The 19,917-nt window shown below is 43.0% G+C and overlaps 1 protein-coding gene across 1 annotated transcript in view; it reads right to left on the minus strand.

The window, feature by feature from the left end:
- Positions 1 to 19,917, minus strand: part of PRKDC (protein kinase, DNA-activated, catalytic subunit) — a 448,603-nt gene that overhangs the window by 327,732 nt on the left and 100,954 nt on the right. The window contains exons 14-18 of the mRNA XM_069731310.1: positions 18,401 to 18,450; positions 15,569 to 15,700; positions 12,899 to 13,048; positions 10,291 to 10,406; positions 7,045 to 7,204 (exon numbers count right to left, since the gene is read on the minus strand). Coding sequence (XP_069587411.1) covers positions 7,045 to 7,204; positions 10,291 to 10,406; positions 12,899 to 13,048; positions 15,569 to 15,700; positions 18,401 to 18,450 — 608 coding nt within the window. The remainder of the gene's footprint in view (positions 1 to 7,044; positions 7,205 to 10,290; positions 10,407 to 12,898; positions 13,049 to 15,568; positions 15,701 to 18,400; positions 18,451 to 19,917) is intronic.

Raw genomic sequence — 19,917 nt, forward strand, 5'->3', positions numbered from 1 at the left:
TGGACCCTATTTGCTCATCTCTACTAGAGATGCGGAAGATACAGTTGTATGAAAAACTGTTTCCCCTTCCCGATTACCTATTCTTTTGCATATTTGTCACACTTACGGTAAATGTTTCAGTTAATAAAACAAATGTAAGTATTGTACAAAGATAACAGAAACAAAAAATGCAGTTTTTAAATGAAGGTCTTTATTATTAAGGGAAAAAGAAATCCAAACCTACAGTGTCCTGTGTGAAAAAGTGATTGCCTTTTAAGTCTAATAACTGGTTGGGACACCCTTAGTAGCAACAACTGCAATCAAGCATTTGTCATAACTGGCAATGAGTCTTTTACAACACTGAAGGAATTTTGGCCCACTCATCTTTGTAGAAATGTTGTAATTCAGTGACATTGGAGAGTTTCCAAGCATGAACCGACATTTTAAGGTCATACCACAGCTTCTGAATCGGATGAAGGTCAGGACTTTGACTAAGCCACGTCAAAGTCTTAATTTTGATTTTCTTAAGCCATTCAGAGATGGACTTGCTGGTGTGTTTTGGATCATTGTCCTGCTGTATAACCCAAGTTTGCTTCAGCTTGAGATCACGAATAAGTGGCATTCTCCTTCAGGAATTTTGGAAGAAAGCAGAATTCATTACTACAGGAAGTCTTCCAGGTCCTGAAGCAGTAAAATAGCCCCAGGCCACAACACTACCACCACAATTTACTGTTGGTATGTTACTTTTCTGAAATGCTGTGTTACTTCTACGCCAGATGTATTGGGACACACAGCTTCCAAAAAGTTCACCTTTTGTCTAGTCAGTCCACAGAGTATTCTCCCCAAAGTCTTGGGGATCATCACGATGGTTTCTGGCAAAACTGAGACGAACCTTTATGTTCTTATTGTTCAGCAGTGATTTTGGTCTTGGAACTCTGATATGAGCCATTATTGCCCAGTCTCTTTCTTATGGAGGAGTTATGAACACTGAACTTAACAGAGGAAAGTGAGGCCTGTGGATGTTATTGTGGGGCCTTTTGTTGTCGCCGTGCTCTTGGGCTCATTTTGGTCGGCCAGCCACTCCTGGGAAGGTTCACCACGCTTTCATGTTTTTGCCATTTATGAGCAATGGCTCGCATTGTGGTTCGCTGGAGTCCCAAAGCTTTAAAAATGGCTGTATAATATTTTCCCCAAAGAAATCTCAATTACGTTACGTTGTTTCTTATTTGTTCCAGAATTCTTTTGGATCACGGCATGATGTCTAGCTGTTGAGGATGTTTTGGTCTACTTCATTTTGTGAGTCAGGCAGGTACTATGTAAGTGATTTCTTGATTGAGAACAGGTGTGGCAGTAATCAGGCCCATGTGTGCTTAGGGAATTTGAACTCAGCTTCACAAAGATGTGATAAACCACAGCTTATTTATGTTTTAATTGGGAAGGGGCAATCACTTTTTCACACATGGCCATGTAGGTTTGAAATTTTGTTTCCCTTATTAAGAAAATTGTGTTTACTTGTGTTATCTAATATTTACATTTTTTGGTGATCTGAAACATTTAAGTGTGACAAACATGCAAAAGAGTAGGAATCAGAAAATAGAATTATTCTTACCGTTAATTCGGTTTCTAGGAGCCTTCCACGACAGCCACAGGAGGTTGTCTCCATACCCTAATGGGGACAGGAAGCACAAGAGGTTAAAAACCCCTCCCACCTCCCATTAACCAGTGACTTACAACTGAACCCATAGCACCAGTTACCTTTAGGTTCTTAGACTAAATATCCAAGAACATCGGGAGGGAATTAATGCTGTCATGGAAGGCTCCTAGAAACCGAATTAACGGTAAGAATAATTCTATTTTCTCTAACAGCCACAGGAGGAATGCCAACCAATTCTGAATTTAGGGAGGGACCACAGCCTGAAGAACTTTTCGGCCAAAAGCAAGATCCCGATTGGACCAGAAGTCCAATCTATAATGCTTAGTAAATGTGTGTAGAGAAGACCATGTTGAAGCTCTGCAAATCTGCTCTGTTGAAGCGCCAGCCCTTTCAGCCCAAGAGACGGAAGTAGATCTGGTGGAATGAGCCTTTAGGCCCGCAGGAATTGCAATATTCTGAGCTAGGTATGCTTCAGTAATGGCCTTCTTTATCCAGTTGGCAATGGTACTCTTCGCTACCTTCTTGCCCTTGTTTCGGCCAGATAGATGAACAAAGAGATTTTTGTCAATTCTGAAGGATTTGGTTTGTTCCAGGTAGTATAACACTATAAGTCGTACATCCAATGTATGAAATCTGTGTTCCTCCGGGTTTGAAGGATTGTGACAGAACGATGGAAGGACTATATCCTGTGATCGATGAAATTCTGACACTACCTTCGGAAGGAAACATGGATCTGGTCGGAACACAATGGAATCGTCTCTTATAGTAAGATAAGGTTCTCTAATTGAGAGGGCTTGTATTTCCCCCACTCGTCTTGCAGTAGAAATTGCAACTAAGAAGGCGGTCTTGCAGGACAGAAGCTGTGAGGAGCAAGATGATAATGGCTCAAATGGAGGAGCCGTAAGGCCCTTTAGAACTACGTTTAAGTCCCATGATGGCACAAAGATTTGTTTTCTTGGACAATGCCTTGATGCTGCGACCATGAACCTTTTTATCCAATGATGTCCTGCAAGGTCTTGGTCGAAGACAGAACTCAAAGCTGACACTTGGACCTTTAAGGTACTTGGCTTCAGCCCCAACTCCAATCCTTTTTGTAGAAAGTCTAATATTTGTGAGATATTAGGATGGAAAGGGTCAGGATTATGAGGATGACACCACGAGGAGAATATCTTCCAAATTTTGCTATATATAGCATTGGTGACAGGTTTTCTAGATTTCTGTAAAGTAGAGATTACTGACTCCGAAAGACCTTTAGCTCTTAGTACCTTGGCTTCAATAGCCAGGCTGCAAGCTTGAACTTTTGCGGCTCCGGATGATAAAAGGGGCCCTGGCAGAGTAGATCCTCTGATGTTTGGAGAAAGACCGGACCATCCACCTTCAGTTCTCTGATGAGGTTATACCAACTTCTCTTTGGCCATGCCGGAGCTACTAGAATAGTCTGGACCTGATCGTCTCGGATCTTCCGGAGGGTCTTTGCAAGCAACGATATTGGAGGAAACACGTACGCTAGACGGAATCTCCATGAATGAGCAAAGGCGTCTGCTCCCTGAGACCTGTCCCTGGGGTCTAAAGAGAAGTAGTTCTCGACCTGTGCATTCTGATCTGATGCTAGGAGATCTATGTCGGGAAGTCCCCATCTGTCCGTCAACATTCTGAAAACATCCGCCTTCAGGCTCCATTCTCCTGGATGCAAGTCGCGACGACTCAGGAGATCTGCATGAGTATTTACTGATCCCTTAAGGTGTATTGCTGATAGAGAGAGGAGATGTTTCTCTGCCCAGCAAAAAATTCTGTTTGATATTGTCTTCAAATGATTGAACTTCGAGCTCCCCTGGTGCTTTAGATGTGCCACAGTCATATTGTCTGAGTAAACTCTGACATGTTGACCTAAAATAAGACTGCTGGAGGCCAGAAGGGCCTTCTCCACTGCCATAAATTCTCTGAAGTTGGAGGACCTGGAGCTTTCTTTCTGATTCCAGAGACCCTGGAACGGGATCTGCTAGACAACTGCTCCCCAACCTCTTTGACTGGCATCTGTTGTTACTGTCACCAGTGGATCTTGTATCCAGTCTACTCCCCTTAGCAGGTTTTTTTGGATCGCCCACCAGGTTAACGAGGCTTTTACCTTCCCTGGAGTGCACACTCTTCTGTTCAAGGAATTTGGATTTCCGTTCCAATTTCCTAGGATGTGTGTCTGCAGAACTCTGGAGTGGCTTTGAGCCCACTGGACTGATTGTATACAGGCCGTCATCGACCCCAGAAGAGACATTGCAGTCCGCAGAGTCGGAGACCGTTGTTTCTTGAAGTTTAAGACCTTGGATATCAGGTTCCTCTGGTAGGAAAGATTTTTGATTTTCCGAGTCCAAAAGGACTCCGAGAAATTTTATCACCTTTGATGGTAATAGTTGGGACTTGCTTAGATTGGGTATCCAACCCAAAAGCTGTAAGATATCCAAAGTTTTGGAGATCCTCTGATTGAAAATTTCGGCTGAAGGACCAATTACTAAAAGGTCGTCCAAGTATGGCACTATAGCGACGTCTTGGTTCCTGATGTGAGCTACAGCTTCTGCCATGACTCTGGAGAAAACCCTTGGGGCCGAGGAGATCCCGAAGGGAAGAACATTGTATTGGAAGTGTAGGACCTTTTGATTGATTTGGACCGCAAATCTTAGGAATTTCCTGTGGCGAGGATGCATTGGAATATGGAAATAGGCATCTTTGAGATCTATTATCGCCATATAGGAATGAGGAGCTATCAGAGGGATTGCTGTTTTTACTGACTCCATTTTGAATTTGTGGTAAGTTATGTATTTGTTGAGAGCTTTTAGATTTATTATAATCCGAGCCTGCCCGGAAGGCTTTTTTACCATGAAGATACGGGAATAGTGACCTTCCCCCTGCTCGTTTACCGGGACCACGGAAATAGCTCTCGAGTCTAGTAAGTCCTGTATTCCTGCCATCATCAGTTTTTGAGTCTCCCGAGATGACGGGGAGGTGACTCTTAAGATCCTGGGAGGAGGCGCATCGAACTCTATGAGAAGACCCTGCTGGATCACACTTACTACCCAAGGGCTGTTGGAAATATTCTGCCAACTGAGAACAAAGTTCGAAAGCCTCCCCCCCCCCCCCCCACAGGATCGGAGTCATTGTTTTTCCTGCTGAGTTTGTTGGGGAATAAGGATATTCTTGGGTTTCCCCTTAGCATAACTCCACCTCCCGGTTTTCCCTTTCCCCTGGGAGGGCTGGGGCTGGGAGGGTCGAAAGAAACGCTTCCTGGGAGGTCTTTGTTCAGGAAGAGTTTTCTTTCGATCCGTGGCTTTCTCTAGGATGTCAACCAGTGAGGGCATAAACACATAATCACCCTTAAAGGGGATAGAACATAGTTTTATTTTTGAGGTGACATCTCCACTCCACATTTTTAGCCAGAGAGCCCTTCTGGCTGAATTCGTTTGGACTAGAGATCTGGCGGCCACACGGATAGACTCTAGTTAGGCGTCTGCAAGGAAACCAGTTGCTCTATGTAAAATAGGCAAGGAATCCAACACTTCTTCTCGGGGTACCCTGAGAGATGTGGTTTTCTAGCTCTTCTATCCAACGGAAGAGAGAGCGGGCCACACAGGTGGATGCAATGTTGAATCTAAGGGCCGAGGTAGACGTTTCCCAGGACTTTTTGAGAAGGCTCTCAATCTTCCTATCCAAGGGGTCCTTTAATTGGGAAGAATCTTTGAACGGCAGAGCCGTCTTCTTAGCCACTCTAGCCACCTGAACATCTATTTTGGGGATGTTCCATTTGATTGAATCTTCATCTAGAGGAAACCGTTTTTTTAAAGTCCGAAGGAGTGGATAGCCGTTTCGCAGGTAGTTCCCACTCATTGTTAATCATGTCTATGATACTTCTATGTACGGGGAAACCTGGTTGCTTTTCGGAATGTATACCGAATAACTCGTCTTGTATAGACTGAGGAACTGGTTCCTCCTTTAGCCCCATAGTGTTCCTCATTGCAGACACCAATTCCTCAATGTATTCAGAGGAAAACAGATATTTCCTGACTTCCGCAGATTTATGGGGTAACACATCTTCCCATTTGACTGAAGATGATGTATAAGACTCTTCAGACTCTGACCCGGAATATTCCTGGATTTTCCTCTTTTTGGGAAGTGATGGACCAGGTGAGGATGGTGGTGGTGGTGGAGGGGGGACGAGTGTGGCCAAAGAAGTTTGAACCTCTTGTCTAACCAGGGAGCGAATTTCTTCAATTAATGAAGGGTGTTCCGCCAGGACTATTTTATCCGTACAAGGTTGGCACAGCTTTTTCTCCCAATTTAAGGGCATTTTCACACTACAGGTAGCGCATTTGCGTTTAGTAGTAGTTCTAGGGCCAGGCTTGACTCCCTGCAATGAGAGAGGAAGCGGCATAAGAAGGTATACATAAAACTACCTTTGAATGGGACCCATCTCTGCCACACTTACAGGGGCTTGAGGAGCGCTGGGCTCTGCAGCAGCAGGGCAAGACGAATCCATGCTTTACAGCAGGCTTACCTGAGACGTCTTCGCAGCTTATATAGAAAATAAGGCTGCACCAGCGCGTGGCAATTAGCCGCCCCTCCCCCTCCATGGTTCTAGGCAGGCGTGCGAGGGTGCAGCGTGCCTCACAGGCCGTTCAGTAGTCCATTTCGCTGGACAGTATCGCTCCTATGCAGGAGCGCCGACCCGGAAGTAGAAGGCACCATCTTCCGGGTAGCCGAACAGCGCGCACAGGAGGGGGAGACGCCGGAGAGCTCAGGGAGGCCTCCGGGATGGGCTCACCGGTCCGCTTTATCCCCCAAGAGGACGCAGGAGGACCGGGAACGCGGTCCCGAATCCGAAGAGACGGGAGCAAGAAACGGAGGAGGAAGCCCCGAGGGCCCGACCACCAATGCCCGGCAGAAAAATAAAAACACAGGTACAACTGCAGAGCCGGCTGCGCAGCGCACCAGGAACCTCTCCATGCCCCATGGGGGACAGGAAAGACACTGGTTACTGGGAGGTGGGAGGGGTTTTTAACCTCTTGTGCTTCCTGTCCCCCATTAGGGTATGGAGACAACCTCCTGTGGCTGTCGTGGAAGGCTGCTAGAGAAAAAGGCAAACACTTTCACACAACTGAATATCTACCCCAAATACATAGACTACTTTAATAGTTCATCCAGGATTTACACATTTTGTCATTTGAAATCAACATCAGTAATTTATGAGCTTTACCTGTGTACATGTATCAAAGGCATTATTTTGTCAAAAACAATGGCAACTACAATTCCTGTAAAAATGTATTTGTTACCTTCCAAACAAAATAATTTCACAGTAAAATAAAATGAAACAAAAAAAAGGAGAAATGAAACAAAAACATTAAAAAAAGAATTAAAATTACACTTACCTCAAAATATTTCAATTTCTTAGCATTTTTCATTACGATAGACAACAGCCTGTAAAAGCCACTTATCAGGGGTAGCCGTGTAGACTTTAAAACCAATTCATAGCCAAACACATAAACCCAAGGCTCAAAAAATTCCAGTTTTTTGTTTGGTATTATTTCACTTCAAGGATAAAAAAAAGGATTACAGTAAAAACAGAATTCACACTTTATTATGTGTTATTTCTAAATTTGCTGATTAAAAAAATGTAATAAAACCAACCCCCCCCCCCCAAAGAATAAGTATCTCATACTAAAAACATAAATATTACCACTCTGCAATTAGATAGATATATCAGCTTTAATGTTCCCACTGCTGCCAGGTTTGGATCTAACGTATTGCCCTTTTTTTCCCAGAGCAATATGTTTTTACATTTCTCCAACAATATGCTTTAAAGTGGTTGTCCCATGAAAAAGGTGCATTTTAAACAATTGTGGGGGTGAAGCATAAGGTACTTATAACTGAGTATACAAACAAAACAGCAGAGCGTCACATGTGCTGCGTTCACACATTTCACTGCCTGTTTTATCACAGGAGCAAGACTTTCTGTCATATCACGAGAACTCTGAGTTTAACATAAAACAAGCTCTACCGGTTTTTCAATGAAACCATACTTCTTTCATACATAGTGTACATACCTCCCTGCAGTTCAGTCTTTTCATTGCTTTTTTTCAAAATCTAGATTTCAAAATGTCTTCCTAAATTGTATTCCAGTATGCACTGCTATCAATCCCAGAATGCATTGGCACAACATCACATTGACTGCTAGAGCGAATACAATAATTGTCTGCTGTAGTAGTGCTCTGATTATATATTCTCCCAAACAAGTTCATAGATTGTAAGTATTCCATCAGGGAAGCTAACTGTCATCTTCATTAAAGCGATGGGATCTGTCTAATCATTATCACTGGTAACTGTAATATGAGTTTATTTACCCTCCTATGAAAAAAGTGTAAGGTACAGTATTTTTCAAGCACTTTCATTGCAAAGGGAGTTATTGTGACTGCGATGGTGACCCCCTTGTGAGCACTGTATGTAATTCCCAATACCAGGCCATTAAAAATTAAGAAATAATACTAACTCTAAACTACACATTTTGTCATTAAAAATGAAAAAATAAAAAAAATTAAAAATTTTTACATTGCTACATTCTCAAAAGTCTGATCTATAAAATCCACTTCATTGCTCCAATAGTTTAATATTAGACACATACACAAGCCTCTTGAATACAGCGGCAAGCTACACGTGCTTGCTATTTGGACGCGATTCTTACCAGATTTCCTGATCCCATCCTATTTGGTAAAGGCATGTCGACTTTTTTTTAATTATTTTAAACAGGAAAAAAAGCACATAGTTCTGAAACTTAAAACACAAGTGTTCATCTACTGAAGGGTTTGGCATTGTTAGAAATAATTTGCTGAGCCCTCTTCATGGATCCAATTAGTGTAACATAAGACGTGTACAAATGCGATATGAGCACAGCAGTCGGGTGCACGTGCTTGCGTGTGGCAAGTGACCACCTACATGTTCTGGTCCCATCTGATTTTGTAAAAGCTCTTGTTCTTTTTTCTTTACACTTTATTATAAAAGGTCACTTTATTTTTGGAATACCTGTTTTAATTGTCTCCTCTAGAATCTACATGTAGCAACTTTGGAACCCAGCATTGTTGGTTTCAATAAATTAACCTTTTATTTAAAAAATGAAAAATACGTTTTGCAACTGTTTGACTAGTTGCAGTTAACAATCGTATGCGCTGCTGAAATACTGCTCGCCGTTGCCACAAAATAATGCGTGTACTTATGTAGCTTCTTTTTTGTCAAGGGTGGGAGAATTTTTAGCCAAAAATTGTTTAAAGGGGTATTCTCAACTCCAAGATCCTATCCTAGTATGTAGTAGACGTAATAATATTAGTGAATACCTCAAATTAGAAATGTAGTATAGTTTTTCTCATTCGCTATGTGTTTTTACTCATGTGGAGGCATTGCAGGAACTAAGGTATCCATGGTTACGACCACTGACACAGTAACAGTTAGCTAGTTGCTAGTGGTCATAACCATGGATACCTAAAGTACTGCAATGTCTGTAAATGATGAAAGGAAAAGCAAAACAGAAAAACTATACTACACTTCTATCTTGAGGCATTAGGATATTGGAGATGGGAATAACCGTTTAAGTTTGTTAAAAAAAAGTTTGCAAACAAATTAAACATTATACTTTTGTCCAAAGTGCATGCTAAACTAAAACTTATAACATAAAAGTAATATAGGATAATGCCAATGAGGCTTAGTCAAGAATTGCTGCAAACAGCCTAGCACATAGGATCCCACCACGGTGCTTCTGGAATTGGATGAAACTGATAGAAATGCTGCCCAGAATATACAGATTACAGTTTAAGAAGGGCAAATTACAACTAAAAAATAGCAAGTAACAAACAACTAGGTAATCCCCACGGATAAGACATAGGTGCTTAATAATGGTTAGCTAATGCATGGGGTGCCTCCCCAGGGGGTTGCCTGTGCGGATATAGCAGGTAAACAAATGCCCAGAATGCAACTATTGCGGGCACGGAAACAGGTGCATGCAGGTGCAGGCTTACCTAGGGAGTGCAGAGTGGCGTCTGGCCACGGGTTTTAGTCACGGGGTCAGTGGGGGTTCAGTCACGACTGAGTACAAAGAGCAGCGGCTGTAACCCCGTCCCGGCACTGACTGACAGCCAACCCTAATGCAGAGGCAATGTATGGCTGCACTGGCTCTGCTGGCAGTGGTGGGGGAGTAGTTACAGCAGCCGCTCTGTATACTCAGGGCGGTGATTGATCCTGTGTCGGCGCTGCCCCCCATGACTGAAAACCGAATCGTCAGGGAGAATAAGGTTAGTTTTCTCTCTGCAGAGTTCGGCCAGAGCCGGGCAGGCTAGTAATCTGCAGACTAACCCTATATCTGCAGCTTAATAATATATATATTTTTTTGATGACAGGTTCTCTTTAATTAGAAAATTGCTGACGTGTTCAGTACTTATGTCCCCCGCTGTGTCATGTATAGTGCTACCAAATAAGTCCGTGCTATAAAACATCATGCAATATAAATCAATCGCCGAGACTGCAGCCTAGCATCCTGAATGATTACTCCATTAAGCCAGAAGCTGAAAAGTAGAGCATTAGAGAGTGATGTCATTTTATTACTTTCGACTTGAAGTTTATATAAAAGTTACCTGCAGAAGTCGACCAGGTTAACAAATGCTGTAAAATCTTTTGGCTTTGTAGGATAAAGGTTAGCCACTGGATCTGATGTGGCAATTACTAAATAGCTTAGCTGATCCTCCAGATCCTGAAATGTATTAGAAGATTGCATTTAGCACACTTGGTTTTGTTATAAACAGGGAAATCAATTACTGATCATCTCATGCAGAGTCCCACAATCTGGTCTAGGTTGTTCCCAGATCTATCCTCGCCACTGGCAATGTAAAGCTAAAACTGACTGATATAACAGATTTGGTGTAGTTGTGGCCACCTGAAATCTATAGTGGCATATCAAGGGCTTCAAGGAATAGTGCGGCTCAGATGCCTCTAAAGGTACCGTCACACTCAGCAACTTTCCAACGATCACGACCAGCGATACGACCTGGCCGTGATCGTTGGAAAGTCGTTGTGTGGTGGCTGGAGAGCTGTCACAAAGACAGCTCTCCAGCGGCCAACGATGCCGAAGTCCCCGGGTAACCAGGGTAAACATCGGGTTACTAAGTGCAGGGCCGCGCTTAGTAACCTGATGGTTACCCTGGTTACCATTGTAAATCTAAAAAAAAACAAAAACACATACTTACATTCCGGTGCCTGTCACGTCCCCGCGTCCGCTTCCCTGTACTCCTCCTGCATCCTTTGTAAGCGCCGGCCGTAAAGCAGAGCGGTGACGTCACCACTGTGCTCTGCTTTACGGCCGGCTGGCGCTGACACAGGATGCAGGAGGAGTGCAGAGAAGAAGACGCCGGGGACGTGACAGGCACCGGAATGTAAGTATGTGGGTTTTTTTTTTTTTTTTTTTACATTTACAATGGTAACCAGGGTAAACATCGGGTTACTAAGCACGGCCCTGCGCTTAGTAACCCGATATTTACCCTGGTTACCAGTGAAAACATCGCTGGATCGGCGTCACACACGCCGATTCAGCGATGTCAGCGGGTGATCCAGCGACGAAATAAAGTTCTGGCCTTCTAGCTCCGACCAGCGATGTCACAGCAGGATCCAGATCGCTGCTGCGTGTCAAACACAACGATATCGCTATCCAGGACGCTGCAACGTCACGGATCGCTATCGTTATCATGTTGTTCAGTGTGACGGTACCTTAACTCTCAGCCATTACAGGTCCCCCCTGCAAGTTAGATTTTACCTCTAGTCTTCTATTTTTCATGTTTTCCTGTGGTCCACTGAAAAAAAAAAATCAGAGACCTGACCGATTTGGATCCAAGTGTCAGATTAAAACTGGCAATGCAAGTCTATGTATCCGTGAAAAAAAATCAGACCACGTTCAAACGTTATCCGATTGGTGGAGAAACTTTTTCTCTGCTCTCCACGTCTAAGAAAAACTGATGCCATTCTGATCAATGTCTAATCAGAATAACCGGTCTGCAGAAACCGTTGAACATGTGCAAATTCCCACAGAATACCATAGGTCCGAGTGCTCGATAGTGCTTGTAATGCTACGTTCACATTTGCGTTGTAGGGCGCAGCGTCGTCGACGCAACCCACAACGCATATACACAACGCAGCGTTTTATGACGCATGCGTTGTCATAAAATAGTAAAGTTCAGAAATTTTAGCGCAGGGAAAACGCTACAAGTAGCGTCGTCCGCGCCCTGTCTGGTGCGTCAAAATGATGCATGCGTCGTAAAGCGCATTATAACGCATACCGGCGAATGTCCATGCGCCCCCCATGTTAAAGATAGGGGCGCATGACGCATGCGTAGGTATCCGTCGTCGACGACGCTGCGCCCAACAACGCAAATGTGAACATAGCATTAGATATACTCGGCATACTCATTAAGTGAAACACGAGTTTATACTGAAGGAGAGCCGGCTCCCTAGACCGTTCACATCTGCATGTTACACATCCATTGTAGCAAAACAGCAAAAACTATGCCCATTCCATATCTGTCTCATGACAGACACCAGCGACACCTGACGGACGTCGAGAACCATAATGTTGTTAGTCATTTTTTCGTCTGCTCAACTACCAGACAAATATTGCCACTACATTTGGCTGGATCTGCCTCCAGTGCAGATCAGAACAGAGTTTAAATGGGGAAAAGCATCCATGTACTGAAACGTTAATGCCAGGAGTAAGAGCAGAAAGGGCTGGGGTTAGAGACAAAAAGTGGTGAAGAGGAGCAATTCATGGAGATTTCATCCAAGTTGGGTTCTGTGATATGGACACATTATTACATGCAGCCATGCCACAGAAAAGGCAGTTATGGTGCAAGTGCATTGGGTGAAGCTGTTGGATAATATTTCACTCTTCTTTTTTTATTTAGCGTTGTATATTTACATTTTATTCTTACTTGATTTTTATTTATTTTTTTATTTCCAGGGGAAGCTGGAATACCAGAACGAGATGATCCATTTCCTGCCAGGAGACATCTGTGGGCAAGTTGCGACTTTCTTCAATGCAATGTAGGACCCTATTGCTGAGAACTGACGTGAGTGATAAAGTGTGTACGGTGCTATGGAATAAGTTGTCACTGAGTTTTTGTACTAAACACGCACTTCCAACCTGCCAAAAACCAAAACAGGTTAAAGACTAAAGTGCCCCTAAATGGAAATTCTCACCTCTTGCCCAGGTTCTTGCTTTTGCAACGATAGATCCAATTTCTCAATAATTTTGAGGATGGATTTTATAAGTTCGTCGTACAGCAGTCGACTGAGAGACAGAAGTGGTGAGGTTACATGTGGTAAGGTTTCATCAGAAAATATGGATTCCTAGAATAAGGAAAGAAAATACAGCAGTGTAAAATGTGTGCATTGTTAATACTAGGTGACCCCCCCTCCACCTTTATTATGGGGGTCTGTTGCATCCTGCTAATGCATTGGTAATATGACCTGGTGGTGGTAAAGCTGTTTTTCTCTGTAATTTTTTTTTCCCAACTTATGTCCTTTTGTAAGCCATTATAAAATTTTCAGCTGTTCTTGAGATATTACCTTTCCTTTCTTGACAGCTTAGAATCTTGGAGACCGACCACTGCTGCTAGGCTGAACATGCACAGGGCTTACAAGCTATTTTCTGCTGAGCTTTTAAGCACTGTTTTGATGCTGGCCAAGATCACAAAAGCGTGATGTTACCTCCTACCCTAAGCTTGGCCAGCTTCAGCGCAATAACTAAAAGTTAGACACCAATGGTGGTCGGTCTCCTAGGCAACGAGCTATAAACAAAAGGAAAGATGAACACGTTGCGGATTTTGCTGCGGATAGGCCGCTGCAGATTCACAGCAGCTTTTCATGCGTTTACAGTACCATGTAAACCTATGCAAAACAAAATCCGCAGTGCACAAGATGCGGAAAAAAACGTGCGGAAACGTAGGGTTGTTTATTCCACAGCATGTCAATTCTTTGTGCGGATTCCGCAGTGGTTTACAACTGCTCCATTAAAGGAATCCGCACAAAAAAAAAAAACTGTGGTAAATCCGCTGTAATTCCGCAGGAAAGCCGCAGTGCGGATTACCTGTGGATTTACCAAAATTAGTCCGGAAAAATCTGCAGAGTAATCCGCAGTGTGTGCACATAGCCTATGAGCAGCTACAAATAAGCAGTAACAATACCTGTGAGGATGGTAATAACCTTTTAAAGGAGTTGACAATTCACACCATATTGATGACCCATAAGATAGGGTCATCATTATGAGATTGGGGAGGTCTGTCACCCGGTCATCCTTTATCAATCAGCTGAAAACAGCTCCAGCAGAAGTCAGATGTAAAGACGTGGAAAGGAGCTGCAGAGGACGGCTCCATCTGATGTGTAACGGCCGCTGCCAGGTACTGCTGAACGGCTGAGGACAACAACTGGCTCACACTGTTTTCATAATAATGTAAGGTTTCTCCTTGTGGAAAGTGACATACCAGAGCTGGTATGTCACTCTCCACAAGGAGAAACCTTACCCCTTAGACCTCAGTCCATAGCCTTTCACCTAGCCAAATCAGTTCTCATGCTTTGCACTGACGAGGGCCAACAGCCGAAACACCATGTCTGCAAACTGAGAAACTGATTTGGCTTTTATCATAAGTCATATCACAAGACTCGTTAAAGGGTTGATTGTGACTAGTATTATCACTGTTTCCAGCAGATGGCGCTATAGAGTTCAAGTCCTCTTTTTCTCTGAAGAGGCAATTTGCATATTCATAATGATGATTATCCCTTTTGGACAGAATAAACTAAATTCAGAAGACACAGCATAAAAGAAAAGACATTCTATGCAAGGGATGAGTCTCGAAAAGAGAGTGTTCTGTGACATTGCAGCTGCTCATGTGCATGCACAAAGACTACAAATTTCTAGAAGAACAACCAGTTTGAAGGAATTTAATAAAATCTTAATTTCCGATACATTGTGAGAACATATTAATTTAGCCTCATAATGCATAGGGGGAGCAGATATCTGCCATCATGTCTGCAGGTCTTTCCTAGCATTGGATTGCAATAAGCCTGCTTTCACTCAGCTCTCCGGACGTAGTCTCATCCCTGCATTATAAGGGTTTTATTTAGTAATGTTGAATACTCTACAAATGTCAATACAATGAATTGAGAATATATGGGGCACTCCTATAATTATGATCTATTACAGTGCTATTAAGCAAAATACCATATCATGACCCAGGCCTGCACCCTCTCCGTGCAGCCTCAAGAAACCCAAGAGGCATGGTAGAGAGAACGGAGGTCTTACAAGGGAGACAATAGGTATTTGGCCTCTCTTCCTTGGAACAAAATCCACCTGATATCAGATAAGAGAAGGGAAATATACTTTTCGTCTGTTGGCCAGTATATTGGTTTGGATTATAACATTGATAGAGATGAGTCTTAATGAGTTTTGGACACTACGAGGCCTGAGAACTGCCCTAAATGTACAGTAAAGACAGTACAGAGGTTTCATGAAATAGGGCTTCACAGATCTGTACAGTAGTACCTCCAAGTGTAGCCTTTACGAGTAAGCAGTGCTATTTAATAGATGTCCTATCATAGCAGTACAGGATATGTAGTGAAAGCAAACCTGCGCAACAAAAGTGTGGAAAGCTATATTAACAGAAACATGTCCATCTGCCAAATCCCTTAATAGTTTTGCCACAGTTATAAAAATGGGATTTAACGGTCAAGGATGTCGTCATTGCAGATCTATAACATTGCATTATTTAATTTGTTAACTAATAAATGATAACACCGATGGCATGACAATAAATCAGGCATCAAATATTAAAACAGTGAAATGCTTAAATACATAAAAGCAGCAAGGCATACCTTTAGCTGATCACAGTTCAAAAGATTACGGAAGAGATCAAGATATTCTTTGAAAGTAGGAACTTTCCACTTTCCAGCACGGACCTCACCAGACACCGAAGGCTCATCAGAGCGGTCTGCCCTATACCCATCCTAAAGCAAAGGCAAAGTCAGTGATAGCAGCACATGACACAAGTAAAAAGGTCTTCACTGCACATAATATACAGTGGGAACCTCAGGAGGTCAAGAGTGTAGAGGCCAGACGGGACTGGTTTACGAACCGACTCAATAACAGGAGAAACAAAACACAAACAGGACACTAGCAGTACAAACTGACTAGGAATCAACGTTTGGGCAACGAGTGGTGGCAGGAGCTGCTTTATATAGAGCCTGCTGGCACGGAAAAGGCCGGGGAACCTAATCTCTGCATTACAAAACAGGGTTTAATTCCTGCAGAGACTGGCCAAGCCCCCCTAAGGCCAAATGGAAGCAACATTCAACATCCAGTTTCCGGTCTTTACACTCTACTGAAACTGCCCTCACTAAAGTATCTAATGATCTACTAACTGCTAAATCTAATGGTCACCACTCCATGCTAATTCTCCTGGATCTCTCTGAAGCATTCTACACTCTGGATCATCAGCTCCTCCTCACTATGTTCCGATCCATCGACCTCAAGGACACCGTTCTCTCCTGGTTCTCCTCTGACTGCTCCTTCACTGTATGTTTTGCTGGCTCCTCCTCCTCTCATCTTCCCCTTACTGTTGGGGTTCCTCAAGGATCAGTCCTAGGCCTCCTCCTCGTCTCCTTGTATACTCCCCCTATTGGACAATCAGATTTGGTTTCCAGTACCATCTCTATGCGGATGACATCCAATTACACACCTCTATAATTGTCTTACCGATGTCCCCAACATCATGTCCTCCCTCTATCTGAAACTGAACCTGTTGAAAACTGAACTCTTGTGTTTACTCCCTCTACTAACCTACCTACGCCCGACATGTCCGCAGCAACATGCCCGCTGTCTTGGGGTCATACTTGATTCAGAACTTTCATTCACCCCCACAACCAATCACTGGCTCGCTCTTATCTGCACCTCAAAAACATTTCTAGAATTCATCCTTTTCTTACTTTCGAATCTGCAAATACTCTTACTGTTGCTTTTATTCATTCTCGTCTGGACTATTGTAACTCTCTACTAAAATCGATCTCTCTCTTCCCAAACTCTCCCCTCTCCAATCTGTCTTGAATGCTGCAGCCAGGATCATATTCCCCACCAACCGTTACACTGATGCCTCTAACTTGTGCCAGTCATTGCACTGGTTACCCATCCACTCCAGTTAAATATAAACTTATCACCCTCACTCACAAAGTGCTCCATGGTTCAGCACCACCCTACATCTCCTGACTCGTCTCAGTCAACTACCATACTTGTGCCCTCTGTTCAGATAATGACCTAAGATTAACATCATCAATAATCAGAACCTTCCACTCCTGTCTCCAGGACTTCTCACGTCCTGCGCCAATTCTTTGAAATGCACTACCCATGATAATTCAATTAATTCCCAATACCCACAGTTTTAAGCGTGCCCTAAAAATGCATTTCTTCAGACTGGCCTACCATCTCAACTAATTTATTTAACTATCCCTGTGTTGCCAATTCAAAATTATTTTCATAACCAGGGCCCTCGTATAATATTCTCACACGCTTTATGCATTTAATAGCCCTCTGTGTCTGTACTTTTACATATACTGGTTGGTAATCGGTTCATGCACCATTACATGAACACCCGATTTCATACATTATCGCTGGTCCGAACAATGAAAGCAATTGTTACCATCCACCTTTCGTGTCTCCCCTATGTCCTCATAGATTGTAAACTTGTGAGCAGGGACCTCACTCCTCATGGTATCTGTTGATTTATGTGATTATTGTTATGCTGTAATGTCTTTTATTGTCTGTACAAGTCCCCTGTAAAATGTCAAGTGCTGTGGAATATGTTGGTGCTATAGAAATAAAATTATTATTATTATCCACAGGCTGTTGCAGCAATGCAGAGGAGTGCCGCAAGAGGCAAAATTCAGCGAGCCGATCTGACGAGAGGAAAAGGTGGCCACGGTGACTATAGCAGCGCTGAGGAGGTATGCGAGTAACTGCCGTGACAGTGCATTCCTCTGTTCACTGAGTGAAGCAGGACAAGAATAGTGCATCTGTCTCGTTCTTCACGCAGCCCGTCCTACTGAGTGTCTTCAGAAATCTAGGAAAGGCTACATAATTATATAGATACATTGCTCGGAGAACCCCTTTAAGTCAAATGTGTGTTTTTCTGTCGCTTCATCAAGGGGCATCTCTCAAATGTTCAAAGGGTATAGATAAGCCCCTAATGCCGATGGGATTAGCTCATCTTCGATTTTGGGGGTGACAGGTTCCCTTTAAATGGTGATGGACCAATAGGAATGCATTTAGTATTAATAGGCATATCCTTCGGTTTAGATATTGATTTTTAGTAACACCACCTATTGGATTCATATTGGTTACATGCAGATCTGTGGTTTTGGCCATTTTATTGGTGACTGTTTTGGATTATTTTACTTTTTTTGCAAAGAAGCTCCAGAAAAGTATTCAATATGTTTCATTGTTGGATAACTGCATTTTGGTACTGCACGTCAAAAACTGCACCCACAAACACATGCTAAAATGAAAAAATAAGGCACATGCTAAGTGCCACAGTTTTGCAGTATGCCTTTATAAATATGTCATTAAATCTCGTTCACTACAGTAGTGTAACATCGGATCCAACATCCAGCCAAATGTGACTACATATTAAAATAAATCATGTTGCAAGCATTTACCTGTACAAAGCTGAGTGGCTTAGAACAGACTCTGATCAACCCTTGATGCACTGTAAGAAATATATTAAACTATTATATTGATAAATGAATCACGTATGGCCATTTCGATACGGGACTACTTGGCATTTAAAATGTTAACCTAAAAACAAACTAAAAAGAACTTACAGGGGTTTTCCAATTGTAATCCGTGGGCTCAATGACACCAGGCAATACAAAGGTGACAACCCCACAAATATTACCCCACCTGCCACCGCTACAGGGCAAGTGGGAATAGACAGGTAAAGTACTAGAATTGGTGTATCTAATAGATGTGCCTTTTCTGGGCGGCTAGGGGCTGCTATTTTTAGGCTGAGAGGGAGGTCAATATCCATAGCCCCGTACCAGCCTGAGAATACCAACGCTGTCTACTTTAGCTTGACTGGTTGTCAAAAAATTGGGTGGACTTCACGTTTTAAATATTTATTTAAATAATTAAAAAACATGGTGTGGAGATCCCTCTATTTTTGATAACCAGCCTTGATGAAGCTGACAGCTGAGGGTTGCAGCCCTCAGCTGTCAGTTTTACCTGGCTTGTTATCAAAAATACAGGGGAACCCATACCGTATTTTTTTTATTTATTTACAGCACAGGCGGCGGACGATGAATACCCATCAGCTGCCACCTGCTCTCACGATTATCAGTTGAATATAACTTTCAACATTCTCCACTGCTATCGTTGATCGCCAGCAGAGCAGGGGAGAATGATGCGAGCTGTCTTCAGCACCCGGCGCCAGGGAACAGAGCTAACTGTACCGCTGCTTCCCTAGCAACGGTACGTGTAGTACTGATGACACACCGATGTGTCATCAGTGTGACGTCTTGCGGCCGATGCTGTTAAAAAGCGAACATGTCAGCGTATTTTGCCCACAAACACATGGTCTATGGAAATACACTGAAATGTGCACAGACCCATTCACTTCAATGGGTCTACGTGTGTAAATGTCTCCGGTACGTTTGAAAACTGTCAACACTTGTACCGGACACACTGGTGTCTGAAAGAGCCATTAAAGAGTCTTTTAGCACCAGAAGAGTGTTAAACCCAAGTACAGAGGCTAGGTGTACCCTTGGCGTGGCTGAGCAGTTCAGTGCTACTTACCATCTACTTACATCTATCTCCACCCCACTCTTATTTGACTGACAGCTATGACTTTACAGGTGATAGAGAAGGGCAGATATAGAGGGGGAAAAAAAGTGGAAAGATTCACAGAACTGTTTGGCCAAGCCAAGGGAGCATCACGCCCCTGTGCTCGATTTGTATTGACTTACTTTAAGAAAGTCAGTGTCACACATTCATGGCCGACCTGTTGGCCATGCTCTGCTCAACCAATGGGTACACCAAGATAAAGTCTTGGGGTTCAGAGATGCCATGCTTTTTATCAAAATTAAGCAATTATCTATCAGGATTTGTGTAATCACCAATTACAATCAATGCCACAGGGTGGTATTTCGCGATTGTGCATTCAGAGACAAGTGATTAT

Source organism: Ranitomeya imitator, chromosome 6 (genome assembly GCF_032444005.1).
Source record: "Ranitomeya imitator isolate aRanImi1 chromosome 6, aRanImi1.pri, whole genome shotgun sequence".
In the NCBI taxonomy this organism is placed as follows: Eukaryota; Metazoa; Chordata; class Amphibia; order Anura; family Dendrobatidae; genus Ranitomeya; species Ranitomeya imitator.